General features: G+C 38.1%; 1 protein-coding gene across 1 annotated transcript; it reads left to right on the forward strand.

Moving 5' to 3' along the window:
• Window positions 1-706: 706 nt before the first annotated feature.
• On the forward strand, window positions 707-12,259 carry LOC129437599 (cytochrome P450 2C23-like). The gene is made up of 9 exons (XM_055195851.2): window positions 707-950; window positions 2,239-2,401; window positions 2,492-2,641; window positions 2,754-2,914; window positions 6,346-6,522; window positions 6,631-6,772; window positions 9,322-9,509; window positions 9,893-10,034; window positions 10,624-12,259. Exons 1-9 carry the CDS (start codon window positions 780-782, stop codon window positions 10,803-10,805), a joined length of 1,476 nt encoding a protein of 491 aa, XP_055051826.2. The 5' UTR covers window positions 707-779; the 3' UTR covers window positions 10,806-12,259.
• Window positions 12,260-15,626: the final 3,367 nt, after the last annotated feature.

Raw genomic sequence — 15,626 nt, forward strand, 5'->3', positions numbered from 1 at the left:
CTACTTTTAAATTGTTTCTGCAGGTTGATGTTTTTCTGCAGGTTAGAGTTGTTGGTATTTGGGCTGTGACTCGTCATTGGGCTGTTTGGACTAATTTTGAATGGCCATTCGGTTGATTCTGATACGTGGATCTGGCAACCCTGCCTTTTATTACTAATGCTTTGAGAGCTGATCTTTCAAACCTGTAAAGGAGCGTCACATTTCCATTTATGCACTTAAGGTATTTAACCAATCACAACGCACTGGATAGCAGGCCAATGGAAGCAAGCCACGCTTTCTCAGATCTATGAGCGTTGTACAAACCACCGCGTTTAAGAGCATATAGTATGTTGAAAAGAATGGTTTTTTAACCATAAACCACGCAAACGTAATGCATTAAACCAAATACAAAAAATAATGTGCTTTTAGCAACACAATATTGTCCATTTTAACACCCGAGATGGCAGGACATTGACTAAAAGCCATAGGTGGAATTGGTCAATCTGTATTCAAATGCATGTGCTCTCACGACGTGAGATGATTATATTAAATGATAGTCCATCTATTAATGCTGCTGTTGGGTTCTGTGTGTTAAAAGATTAAAAGAATGTCAGAGTGCACTTTGGTTAATGTGTAAAGGTGTTTTTGGACACATAATTCACCTCTGTCCCATTCACGCTGGAACCACCCCCTTATTGCACTGCACCCTCCTTACAAATATAAACACTAAAGGCAACACAAAACAGACAGTTTTGAGAAGAGACTTTAAACAGACAGAAAGAAACAAATTGTACTGAGAGATGGAAATCTCTAGTTCATTGCTGTTAGTCATAGTCTTGGCCTTATTGATGTTGGTGATGTGGTGGAGGAGGACGAGTGGACTTTCTTTACCCCCGGGGCCGATGGCACTGCCACTGATGGGTAACATACTTATGATGGACAACAGTGCACCCTTCAAAAGCTTTACAAAGGTAAGAGAGAAGACTATAGCCTCTTTCACACAGTAATTCTGTTAAATTACCATTAATTTACCAGAATGAATTTACCAGTAAATACAAAAATGTGCTGTTCACACATGCAGTGACATTCCGTCTTTTTACCAGTAAGACATCATTCACACATCAGTATCAAAATACCGGTAAATTCGTTGAGAAAGTGGAAGTACCTGTGGCGCGCTTTGAGCTCAGTGTTGTTTTTGTAAACAATCCACGTCGTTCATATTTTGTTGTTTTTACGTCTGTGGTAAACTCTGACAGTCACAAAGTTGCTCATGACTAAACACCATTGCATGAGGCGACGTCAAACCGAAAATGCGTTTTAAACAACAGTACTGTTTGCACTTTAGGCTTCACAGAGAGCGTGCTAAGGACGTCGGCAATTCGGCAAGTAGGTGGATAGCTGTTTTAAACAACTTTGGTGAAGAAATGTGGACGTAAACTTCAGGTGTGCTCAACTTTCAAGCAGCGTGTGTGTGGAAACGTCCTTAAAACAGTGCGGGGGTAAACGCGTCATCTGTATTAAAACATTATGATTGGTCTGAAGCTGTCAGCGCGATCTAACGTCCTTTCTAAATGCCGGTAATCCTATATTTTTCGTTCACACATAGCGCTTACCGGTAAATTACTGGTAATCTTACAACCTGTCTTACTGGTAAATTGGGAGCACTGATTTACCAGAAAGGTTCTGTTCACACATGATCTGTTAACTGCAATTTACCAGTAAATTACCAGTAAAGACTGCATGTGTGAAAGGGACTTATGTCTCAGCATTTAATTGTATGTTTTTAAAGACATCTAATAGCCATCCAAACACTGGCTAGGCTAAATCTAGGCTAAAACAAGTAAATATTTGTGTTGTCAGTAAAATTAAAATAAAATATGTCTAACCATGGCCCAAAAATCTATGAAACAAATAAACAAAAACCAAACATCTGTGCTATCATGATGTAATATCATACATCTCACAAGTTATTTAGGCATAAACATGTAACCAAATTCAAGTTATCATTGCAATTGTGTGGGCAGTTGTGGCCTAATGATTAGGGAGTTGGGCTTTTGAGTTGCGGGTTCAAATGTGTGTACTTTTATTAGACTGAAAAACAGTTCATTTCTTCAAACTGATGTTAAAATATTAACAGTGAATTTTTCAGTCTGATGATGCCATAGAGATTTGGTTGTTGTTGTTTGTGAAATATTGGTTTACAGTACAAACATTTACCCACCTGCTGTGTGTGTTAGTAAATTCTGTTTTCTCAAACAGTGGAGTAAAACCTATGGTCCTGTGATGACGGTGTACCTCGGGCCACAGAGAACCGTGGTTCTGGTCGGTTATGACACTGTGAAAGAGGCTCTAGTGGATCATGCAGACGACTTTGCAGACAGAGCTCCCATTCCTTTCCAGTACAGAGTATTAAAAGGCTATGGTATGAGAAATGTTCAGGTTTGCCTGACTTCAAATCAACTACTATCAGTTAAAGTTTAGAGTAAATGTTTACCATCATATATGTTTTTAGGTCTGATTATTAGTAATGGTGAACGTTGGCGTCAACTGAGGCGTTTCACTCTCACCACACTTAGAGATTTTGGGATGGGGCGAAAAAGAATGGAACAATGGATTCTACAGGAGAGCAGACACTTGGTGAAGAGCTTTGAAGAAACCAAATCTGAGTAGATCACTTTTTTATGAGTTAGTTATTAGTTCAATACTTCAATAATTTGAGTGTGTTGAATTCAAATCTGTTAGAAACAAAAAGTATAAGTTTTGTTTTCTCACAGCTGAACCAGTCGACCCAGCCTTCTTTGTGAGCCGGGCCGTTTCCAATGTGATTTGTTCCCTGGTGTTTGGGCAGCGCTTTGAATATGAAGACAAAAACTTTTTGCACTTGCTCCAGATCATCTCCAGAATTGTGCGCTTTGTTAGCAGCTCTTGGGGTCAGGTGAGCAGGTGAAACACAGTGGGTTGTAGTGTGTTGTAAGCAGGAAAAGAACAGAAAAGTCCAAATTTACATTTCACTTGATAGCTTGATTCCACTTGGTGTTGGAGCAGCCTTTTTTTGCAAATAATAATGTTCTAGGAATGTTCTCTCTAAGTTTTATTTTTGCAACCATAAAATAACATTCCCAGAACATTGCAATTAATTTTTTTAATACTATGAACATAGCTTTAACAGATTGTTCCCTATATTTTTAACATTTTTTAAATAACATTCCTAGAAAACTGTAGTGTTTTTAAAATGTTTAGTTTCATAATATTTAGTTCAGTTTTGCAATTTTATCTTCTGCATTTATTCAAAACTCACAGTTGTGTGAATAAATATACATTTAATTAATTTCTGATTTATTTTACACTTATCTAAATGAACAGGGGCCTCTTTTATTAAACTCTGCATATGATCCTTATAAAAGCCTACGTACGTAGCCTGACGTTGTCATACTCAATTCTAGTCAGAATTTGAGTCTGATACAGCTCAATTGGGCTATGATTTTGAGGCATATCTCAACCGAAAAATGCCTCTGCACTCAATTGGATAGAGCAACGGAGTGTGTGACGTATGTTGAAATGATGTCTTTTGCAGCCTGACCGAACTGCTAGTTATTTCGCTACAATGACACTAACATTGTGATTATAGACGGTTTCAGCAGTAACAACATAAACAAGCGGCTGTCGCGGTCCGCACGTAACTTCCGGTAAACTCCGCTAATATTAAATAACCACAAAGTACTTTAAACGTAGTTTATTTATATAACAAGCAAAAAACAACACATAGATTACCTAGGAAACCAAAACATTTGTTATTTTCGATGCGGATTTGTTCAAGAGATCAGTTTAGCAACTAGTCAGACCATTAAAAAAACGAAACCGGAAGTAAAGTTCGGATCCAGACGTGTATCACGTGCGTCCGATGAAACCGTCTATACTAAGTCTGAGTTAGCGAACGTACATCAACACCTACTATGTTTACAACATTTAATTTATATCACAACATTAAGTATTTACTAAGTCATACAGTAAGACTTTCTCTTACCATTTGTACTTCATCCACGATGATACCCATTACGTTTGCTTGAAAAATATCGGAGCCTATACTCGTTGAACTTCTCAGTTAAATATCAGTGTATTTGATCAGTAATGTATTTTCGAATTGTTTAGCCAAATGGAGTACCTGATGGGCCAAAGAATCAGGAGACGGAGGAGGCAGAGGATCTACCGGCCAAGGTCCACATACCTGTCCCTATTTGAGATGGAGTGTTGCCAGAAGCTACGGCTGTCACGCCAGGCAGTAACAGACCTCTGTCATCTCCTGGCAGACAATCTCGATACATATGCATATTGCCCATACACTTCCCGTTACTATTAAAGTAACCGCAGCACTACATTTTTTTTTGCGAGTGGGTCGTTCCAACATCCCCTGAGTTCAATTGGAGACATATCCCAACCTGCCGTAAGTTCGGCCATACATGCAGTAACATCAAGCCTAGTCTGACATGCGCACAAATTCATTAAATTCCCACTGACGCCTGCTAGCCATAATCTGTTGAAAGAGGAGTTTCGGTTAACTTTGGGTTCCCTGAGGTTGTGGGTGCGATAGATTGCACGCACATGCAACTTTGCCCTCCGTCTGAGAATGCTCTGAAATACCTTAATCGTAAGGGAACCCATCCATCAATATCCTGGTGATTTGCAATGTAACATGTAAGGTTACACACGTATTCGCAAACTATCCTGGATCAAGCCAGATTCCTTTATTCTGGCCAACTCTGTCATTCCTGCAGTCTTTCAGGTGGCTGTTAGGAGACAATGGCTATCCATTAAAGACATGGCTGATTACACCATATATCATGCCTACAACAGTAAGTCAGGTGTTTTTTAATTGAAAACACGTAAAAGCACGAGCTGTCATTGAGAGAACGTTTGGCATACTGAAAATGCATTTCAGGTGTTTGGACAAGTTAGGGGGAAAATTACAATACAGAACTCAAAAGGTTGGAGCATTCTTTGTGGCATGTTGTGTGTTGCATAACATTGCCATACGACATGGATTTCTCTCGACTTTAAATGAGGATAGATTACAGGACTTTAGAAGGCGTGAAGCTGAAATGCATGTGCTGATGGCAATTAACCCATATGCACAGGCAGCAGCACGGGCCAGGAGAGATCAGCTGGCAGAAGAACTGCTTCACCTGTAGCCTAAGCTGATTTTTGCTTTTAAAAATAGCAAGTATTGCATGTATTTTCAAATGTTTTTAATGGGACCCCACAGATTAATTCATATGATGACTTTAAACATCTGGATATTATGAGAACCATTTATTTAATAATAGTTTGAGCCATACACTCACAGCGCTGTCCAAACACTGTCCAGGTGCTAAAACGTTTCGGCTCTCCGTTACAAATAGAGCATTATGTTGCAAACCTTTTTTGCATATTTGTAAAGTTGTAAAGAGGAGTTGTTGCAGAAGATGTTACGCACTCAGCTGCTTCCCATTTTTATAAGGAGACTGAATGTTTTGTACACCTTGGACGCCCATCTCCAAGCCCCCAAATCCCTCAATGCTTTCAGCACTAAGGGTAGAGGCAGCAGCGATGTCCTCCGCTGGCATTAGGTCGAGAGTGGCTGTAGATGACCCTCCACCTGTGGCCACTTGCTGCTTTTTATTAGCAGCAAGCTTTTGTTTTCCCGTCTTCTGACATCATTGTACCTTTTTTCGGCATTGTACAGCCATACTTGTGATGCCAGAAGACGAGGACACAATAACTGCCACCTCCTCCCATGCATTCTTTACCTCGAGAAGCTTAGATGGAATTCTGCTTGTCCTGTAGATGGTCTGCTTACACGCTTTAACCTTGCGCACGATCAATTTCCTTGCTATAGAAGCGTTCCGATTTTCCACTTGCAAACCCCGTCATGTAACTGGCTTTTAAAGGGGATGAGAGCTGAGATTCTCATTGGTTTATTGCATGTTACACCCAAACGACGCCCATACTCATTACGGAAATAGGAACAACCCTTTTCGACTCTGCGCTAGGGGTGCACAAACCATTTTTCCCATCGTTAAATTAGCAAAAGTGGATTGGGACTTATTTTTATTTATTAATTATTTATATGTCAGAGGTTGCACGCCTTTGGAGCAACTAGGGGTTAAGTGTCTTGCTCAGGGACACAATGGTGTGTCACAGTGGATTTGAACCCCGGTCTCTCACACCAAAGGCGTGTGTCTTATCCACTGCACTACACTTCTTTTTTAAATGAAACCATAAAGGCAAGGCTTGGCAAAACTACATAAAAATGATTCAGTACTACCTGTCAGAAGTGTAGGATTGAATTGTTAATATTTAAAATCTCACCAGATACCATAATCTCAACAGATGTACAATGTCTTCCCTCGACTAATGGACCTCTTACCTGGCCGTCATTATACCATGTTTAAAGAGGTAGAAGAAATTCAAAACTTTGTTCTGGGTAAGATCAGTGAGCATGAACAGAACTTAGACCTCCAAGACCCCCAAGACTACATTGACTGCTTTCTTATCAAACTTAAACAGGTAAGCAGGATTCTTTCTCTCTCTGCTTTATTATTTATTATTTAGCTATATTGTTCATTATGTAGGTATACAAATTCTAGTATCCTGTTACTTTGTGTGTTGTGATAGGAGAAGGACAATCTTGACACAGAATTCCACAAAGATAACTTGTGGACGACTGTTATCAATCTGTTTCTAGCCGGTACAGAGACCACCAGCACAACAATCAGATACGCCCTAATGCTGCTTATCAAGCACCCACACATACAAGGTAAGATATATACACTTATACTGTGAATGCCAAATATGCCGGCTTATAAAAAAGTTATTTCTGGTTCTCAAAAACTTCATAGTGTTGCTTCAAATAGGCGCTATCTTTACTAATCGACTGCATATTTGATTGTACATATATATATATTTTTGCCTAAACTTAACTTAAACCTTACATTTTGTGACCCAGAAACTGTAATGTTGAGAAACGTCTATTATGTCTATTGAGTTATTACATTCAAAACAAACAGCTAGTGACCAGTAGGGCTGTCAACGAATATTCTAAATTCGAATATATATTCGAATAGTTAAACAAAAACGAATTTCGAATATGAAAATTAATATTCACAAAATTATTATTATTATTTTTTAAAGCCCGCGGTAGTAGAGGCGTGGCTGTCTGCTTTGTGAGTGGGCGCACTAGTGCGCCTGGTTCAGGGACAGGTCACAGTAGTCACACTGTCTGTCACTGTTAAAAGTTGACGCGTCTTGCATGGAAGAGGGCAGAAAGTCAACCGCAGCAGAGAAAGCTATTTTAACCCCCCAAAATTTAAAAAAGCTATGTCTGACAGTACTTTGGATTTTGGTCGGTAGGAGGTAAAATTCGACCAAAATTCGACATGTCACATCTCGAAAATGTGCACCCAAATGAGCATTGCATCTTGTACACACTGCATATTAATTTGTTTGTCACTTCAACTGTTAATGCTTAATCCTGTTCTGTACACACTTCAGTAATTTACGGGACTAACAATCGCATTCTACAACCGCATTAACTCCCGCAAACTGCAGTGACAACCACGTTTACAGAAACTTTGCATAGTGTGTAGCCTACATAACCGAACTGAACAACTAGTAGTTAATAAAGGGTTTAAACGTACATCATGGACATGACAGGTCTCTCTTCTGAAGAAATAAATTATTACAAGGGGGAAAAGTCTTCTGTATGCGCGATACAGAGAATGACAGAGGCACAAGCGTTTGCTGCACAGTGTTGCCAGATCTTGCACTAAAAAAACAGCAAACAAGAAAAATCCAATAATAAACCAAAATAAATCCAAACGCTTTACCTCAAAGATCAAAATATTCGGACTGGCACCTTCACGTTTAAACAACACCAAAAACGTGATCGCTTCATGAACCAAAAGCCATAAACGGTTAAACGCTAAAATGATATGTGAGTACAAAAAAGACGAGGACCTGGCAACACTGCAAGAGCGCGCGCAGCCTCACAAAAAATGCGTACAATACACAACGACACGACGGAGGTTTATTGCTAAACATAATGCTGTTAAATTATTTTCATCAAAGCTGTGAGTGATAAGCACGTGAGACGGCAGACCGTTGCTATGGTTATCTCCGTGTCAATCATCACATTTTCACATTTAAATGCGGTTGTCACTCCTGAAAGTTTGCAGTGTACGAGACCACAATGTGTGGAACTCCAGCTAAACAGTCACGTCTTAACACTTACTTTGCATCGCCCGCCACAAGCTATTTGTCTGCAACACGACAAGAGGTCATAACGGAGAAATTCATTTCGTTCATTTGTAAGGACATGAGACCGATCAGTGTCGTGGATGGAGCAGGCTTCAGGGAGTTTTGTCAAGCAATGTAACCGAGGTACCATATCACTTTGTCTCTTGATTTACTTGTTTTGTGTATGTAATATACGTTGTCAAATATGTTTAAACTTAAATAGACTGCCTATAGAAGTAATTATGTTTCTTTATATTAATTTGTCCTGTTATTGACGTAATGCATCATTAAACGTCGTTAACGTCATTGAAAAAATGGGCAACCAGATATTCGAATAGTTCGAATATTCGTAGGGTTTTTAGGGAGAATATTCGAACGTCATTTTTGAGCAATTTTGACAGCCCTAGTGACCAGCAGTAGCAGAGTGATGCAATCTCACTCATTTCATGGAGGCTTGGCGACTTCCGACGACACAAGCAAAAGTACCGTTGACGACCGTATGGGCATGTCCAGCGACACAAGAAAGTTAAGAAAAGTTTAACTTTATGCAAATGATAAGCGACTTTCGGGAGCAACTACCAATTATAGCGAAGCATGGAGTTCCCGTCATTCTTCTCTCATCATTGGACTGTATTTATTTGTTTGTGATAATCAGATTTAGAAACGCTTAATTGAAAGACAGGGGTGACACACAGCAAGAAAGTCGCTGGTGGTCTGAATGAGACCTGTTTTTCTGAGCTTCAAATCTGTGGCGGAAAAGGTAGTTCCTCATGAAAGAGGCGTTTAAAATCAATCCGTTGTTGTTTTCTAGTTTTCTTTTTCAAACTTGTGCCATCAAACTGTTGTATAAAAGCAATATTACTTTTGGAGTTGTTCCGGACAGGGGCCCTCCAGGACCAGGAATGCCCACACTTGATCTAGAGCTACTGTAGTAACAAAAAATGACATTTAAAAAAGAAATATAAACTTTTGTGTATGCCTATAGTGTACTTGTTATATGAATTTGTAGTCTTCACTTTTTTGGTCCCAAACAGAAAAATATTTAGTAACGTTTTGATGTTTTTGATTCAGAGGAAATGCAGAAGGAGATTGATCGAGTTATCGGACGGAACAGAACCCCTTCAATGGAGGACAGGAAGTCCCTCCCCTTCACCGATGCTGTAATTCATGAAGTTCAGCGATATCTGGACATTGTTCCCCTCAGTGTTCCCCATTATGCCACACGTGACATCACATTTAGAGGTTATGTGATTCCAAAGGTAAAAAAATCAACAACTCATATGATGAACTTTTTGGGGTGGTTTCCCGTACAGGGATTAGTTTAAGCCAGGACTAGGCCCTAATTAAATTAGGATATTTAAGTCATTTTTAAAAGCATAATTTATAAATAAACACTACTGGTGTGCATCTTAAGACACAACACTTATATATTTAAAGATATGTCAGGACAAGTTGCTTTCTATCAAGACAACACTAACATTTAAATTAGTCTAGGACTAGGCTTAAGCCCTGTCTGGAAAATCACTCCGTAAACAATGAATTAATCATGGGTATTTTAAATTAAATTATTAGTATTGTGTTTGGAATGTGTGTAATTTTAAAGTAGATCATTGTCATTTTTAAAGTATTTTTATTCTTCCAGGACACAGTGATACTTCCCATACTGCACTCTGTCCTAAGGGATGAGGGACAGTGGGAAACACCTTGGACATTTAACCCTGAGCACTTCCTGGATGCCAATGGCAATTTTAAAAAGAGTCAAGCATTTCTGCCATTTTCTGCAGGTAAATGTTTTAAAGGAACAACAGTTACTCTCTTTCTAGCTTTTTAAGAAGGACAAATATTTTCCACCAACTGGACATTGTTGGACTGAAAGTGCTTCTTTTGCATACATCAGGTCAAATATTACAAATATCTTTGGCAGCTTAATATGTCAATAATATAACTCATCAGCTCCATTATTTTTGATCTAATGAAATAAATGGTTACTCTAACAAGCATCTAGCACCACAAAATCTAGCCAATAATGGTAATGATATTAAAGGAATTGGGAAATTAATTTAAATGATTATCGTATCAGGCTGCAACATAACAAAATTAAAAAAAGTGAAGCGGGTCCAAATAGTTTCTGAATGCACTGTGCATTAACCCACTGGAGTCCTATGGATTCCTTTTTTGATGATGGATGGGCTTCAACTTATAAATGGCCTTGCAAAGCTAAGAAGAGCCAAGATAATTTTTAATATAATGTTTGGCTGAAGAAAGGAATATACACCTAGGATGGTTTTAAGTGAAATAATTGCATAAGTTATGATTTATTATTCTGTAAACTATTCCATTTAATGATCAGTCATGTGTGTTATATCTACACAGGTAAACGTGCATGTGTGGGAGAGTCTCTGGCTCGTATGGAGCTATTTCTGTTCATTGTCTCTCTACTTCAGAAGTTCAGTTTTAGTAGTCCAGATGGTCCAGATGGCATAGATCCCAGTCCTGAAGTCAGCGGTTTCGCCAACATGCCTCGATACTATAAGTTAATTGCCTCCCCCCGCTGACCAACATCGGAAGCTGTCTAACTATGAATGTATTTTGTAAAAAAAGGTTAGGGAGCCAGGCCACAATCAACATGGGACACAATTTGTTTATATTATATTTTTAAAGCTTCAGTGTTTCAGTCAAAATTCACAGCCCATTTTAATCAATGTTTTTTTAATTCCTATTTCAAGCTGATGTTAACAGTCTGGCCAGTCTTATATTCAATCAAAACATTTCCTCATGTGTTGTGGCTGCTGTGAATAAATACGTACAGGCAAATTATTATTTTTGATAATGTACTGTAATGTGTTGTACATTACATTAAGCGGTCTTAAAGGGGACATATAATGAAAAACTTTTTCCATGTTTAAGTGCTATAATTGGGTCCCCGGTGCTTTTATCAACCTAGATTGTAATAAAAACAACACAGTAACTTAGTTTTGGTAAACCATTCTCTGAAAGCATATAAAAAGTAGGTAATTGAAATTTGGCTCCCCTTGTTATGTCCAAAGGGGATCTTAGTAGCTTATAATAATACTGCCCCTTAATCTGCACTATTCAACCACAGCACTGCCATTTAGTGCAGAGAGAGAGAGAAATAATTGACAGCACAATTGTGTTTTAATTTCAACAAACCACTATTATGGTGATCAGTGTTTGTTTTTTATTAGTTAATTTGCATTTAAAAGCACACTCAAAAACAGCAAATTTTTGCTCGCACCTACAACATGGGCATAAGAAAAATCAGGAAATTATATTGGATTATATAATTATATTTTTCTCTAATTTAGCGCTTAATATGTCTGTTCACTTGTCAGAGAGTTGTCAGTCAAATCCATTCCACTTGAGGAATGCCTAAATTAAACTCTAGTACGCGTTTTGTCTGCAGCCTTGACTTCCACACTGCTGCTTTCTCAAATCCATTTCACTTGGTTCATTTAGAGTCTATATAAAGTAAACTTGTGTTTTTACTACATCCCCCTGCTGCATGACTGCAACACAATAAGGTAAACAAAGTTTTAAGGCTACAAAAAATTGTTTAAATAAAAGACACCAGAATACAAGAAAATGGCATCTACTTCAGTAAATGTTTTGGACCCAACCACATTTTTTTTGCTTTAGACGCCATTGTATCACACTAGTAACACACCTAAGGGCTATGGGTTTTCTCCCTTGGTTCAGTTTGTTTTGCATATGTGAAGACAAAACAACCAGTCTGAGACCGGATGAACGACGTGTTCGATTCCAAACAAACTCTGGAGCGGTTCGCTTCTGATTTTCTAACTTTCTAGCAATCTGACCCAACAAACCAGGCTGTATCATAATCATAACACCTGTGAAATTATTATATCAGTAATACTGCACTTCCTGTGTCATGTTGCTTGGCAACTATCATGGTGACTCATATTTGAACTGCTTTGAACTACATTGCTTGAGTTATTATTTGTCATCAGTAAACTACCAATAACCAGTTGTTGTTTTTTTGTTCTTGGGTCTAATGGCTTTATTAACCATGAACATATCTAAGCTATTTGGTGATGAATTTTTATGAGCACATCAGCGCCTTTGAAAACCAAATCCTTTTCATATTAAATGGTGCATGGAATGAATGTTATTCTGACAAAGCTTTGATTTCTGCTCAAAACAATGAAATAATATAACAGCAAAATAAAACGTGCATTCTGAGCAATGAAAAAAAAAAGTGTATTTGTATTAATAAAGTTGGTCTGTTTGTGTAATGATGAGGAAATAGGCAGTCAAAGGCAATGGATCCAAACACAATGTAGTTTTATTAAAAGAAACATGATAATGAACAGGAACTATGGACAGAAAGTAAAGGTCAGCATTATTGTCAATTCTGCTATATGTAGGCTACAGGACATACAGAGGACTGAAATTCCATTTCTCTTAGGCCCGTGGTGTGAGACACAATATAACAAGACAAGTATTGAAAGCTAAAAATAAGATAATAATAATAAAAGTAATCAAATAAAAATACAAAAATACAATGTGTGCAATTTTTGACATTTAACACATGGTAGTGTGGAGAACTTACATTATTTACAATATAGTGCAAACAGAAGAGAGCAGCAGTTGTATTTACTATTTACATTGTAGTGCAGATAGAAAGAGCAGCAGTAGTAAAAAAAAATGGCTGGTGATTGGTGTGTTTTGTCTAGTGTATCTAGGACAGAGGGCAAGAGAGTTCAGCTTCCTGACAGATTGGTGGTTGAAGTTGTTCTTTAGTCTAGTTGTTCATACCTGCCCTTACGAAATGACCATGGTTTTACAACAGTTAAAACCAACAAAAAAGCATGGTTATTGTAGTAAAATCATGGTTTTGCTAATAGTAATCAATACACCAAAGAAACATGGTTATTACACTTTTACCACACACACAAAAAAGACATGGTTAATGTCCGTAAGGGTGGAGGCTGCGGAACCTCTTCTCCAATGGCAGAAGACTAAAGAAGCTTTGCTAGACTAAAGAAGAAACATGAATACACTAACACACAATGACTGATAAAGGAAAGCGAGACACTATTTATGCACAAGAAGAGTGGCAGACAAATAATGAATTACTATGGTAACTAACAAGGTACGTGTTGTGACAATGAGTGTCGATGGAGAAAAACAAGAGGGTGGAACAAAGTAAGAACAACAGGGAGAAAGAGGCACACGAAAAAGAGGGAAGAGACAGACAGGACTCAAACAAACAAAAAAACAGGAAGTTGCTTCCAGACACTCCAAAACACTAGAAAATTCCAAAGCACATGGAACTGGGGAATGGCCATCTTGGCTAGGGCAGAAAGTCCAGGAGCCACTTGAGTCCCCAAGAGTTTACAGAAGAAAACCTGCTCCTGACCAAGATATGTTCAGCAGAGTGAGTTACCCTGAAAACAGACTCTAAGTTACCTCTCCTTCTGAACCGGGGTTGACTTAACCCGCTTTCTTGAGTTCAACATACCCCTCATTTTAAACGGAAAACTCTGAGTATGTTTACATTGAAATGAGGAAAAGTTTCATTTCTTAGCAAAAAACTTCATGTTTTTAGCAAAAAGTTTTCACTAAACCACCTTTCTGAAACGGGTCCATGTTTTTTTCATGCTCAAAGGTCAGTAATGGTTTGTGTGTCAAAGGCATGCACATTAATATGGGTCAAAAGACTGTGCAAAGATTTATGAAAGATCTATTGATTACAAGGTATAAAGTACAGTAAATATACAGTGCATATGTTTATGCTAACCACAGGGTTGCCAAGTCCATTGTTTTTCCATGGACTTGGGCTACATTTAACCAATGCCATAGATCAGTGTTCTTCAACCCTGGTCCTTGAGGACCCCCTTCCAGAATGTTTTAGTTGTCTCCTTAATTAACACACCTGATTTAACTCAATAGCTTGTTAGGGTGATATTCTGGAAGGAGGCTGATGAGTTGGTTCAGGTGTTTTAAATAAGGAGACATCTAAAACATTCTGGAGAACACTGCCTTTTTTTTGTGCAAATTTGTTTGTTTCATATTTTGGAAAGATTAGACTCTAGTACCACCCTCCAGTCCAGATGGTTACCGTAATGCACTATTAAAGTTAGTTGCCAACCGCCATTAAATCGAAAGAAGAAGAAGAACACTGCCATAGATTGTTTTTCCACTGGTTTGAAAACGCTTTGTTTTTTTGTTATTCATTTACATTTACGCATTTGGTAGACTCTTGTATCCAAAGCGACTTACAGCACATTATAAAGTACATTTTATCAGTAGGCTATGTGTGTTCCCTGGGTTTGAACCTATAACCTTTTGCCTTGTTAATGCAATGCTCTACCACTGTTCTATAGAGGAACGCACAATTTAATTATTATTTTTCTTTTTTTTACTAAAGTGATTTTTCAAGGAAAAGGTTTAAATGTCCAGAGTTTCCATAAGAGCTTAGCTTAATCACAATGGGCTATACTTAAGATTTTCCAAAACTCAGTGCTTGAAGTTGGCTGGTACTCAACGGTATGCAGTACCGGCACTTCTCTTGTTTTATCTTTAGCGTACCTACACTTTTTCCTGTGATCTGGCACTTCTCACATGTTGCCGGTACTGTGCCTCTCTGAGTCAAAGCTTCAGTAAATGGGTGATTAATAGGAAGGGCATCACACTACAGGGAGGGGGCACAAAGTAAATTATCCGTTTTATTTATCTCTTTGACAAACCACTCTTTTTTATAATTTGAATACCTAGTGATCTTCAGAAAGGGACTGTCACTACTCGAAGGATATGTGTCAGTCAGAACACCCAGATAAAGTAAACACTGTCAACAAATGAACAAATGCCAGTGGATTTCAGTGGTAGCGAGTAAGACAGCTGTAAATGTCTTGACTGAGCAGGGTTTACTGCTGTTGTTATAAATCTAAAGTGTTTGTAGTTTTTTTGTGTTAATCTTTTCAGTTAATCTTATACACACATGCACCACATAAATTATATGATATGATCTGTAGTGTTATGTATACCAGATATACCAGGTCATATATGTAGTCTTAATTTGGGTGGTCAATTTGCATTTGAAATGGTTTTAAATCTCTAATGGGGCAGTTTCCCGGAGAGGGTTTAGATTAATCCAGGCCTTAGTTATTGTGGGACATTTAAGTAGTTTTTACAAACAAACTTTACAAAAAACAGTACTGGTGTGCTTCTTAAGACAAAACAATGGCACTGCTATATGTTAAGATATGTCAGTGCGAGATGTTTTTAAATAAAGGCAGCTTAAACCAACATTTTAGCCTGAGGCTAGGATAAGCCATGTCTGGGAAACCGCCGCTATGGGTTTTATTATCTCTAATATTTATGTCATTGGTGCA

The sequence above is a fragment of the Misgurnus anguillicaudatus genome, chromosome 24 (assembly GCF_027580225.2).
Source record: "Misgurnus anguillicaudatus chromosome 24, ASM2758022v2, whole genome shotgun sequence".
Taxonomy (NCBI): Eukaryota; Metazoa; Chordata; class Actinopteri; order Cypriniformes; family Cobitidae; genus Misgurnus; species Misgurnus anguillicaudatus.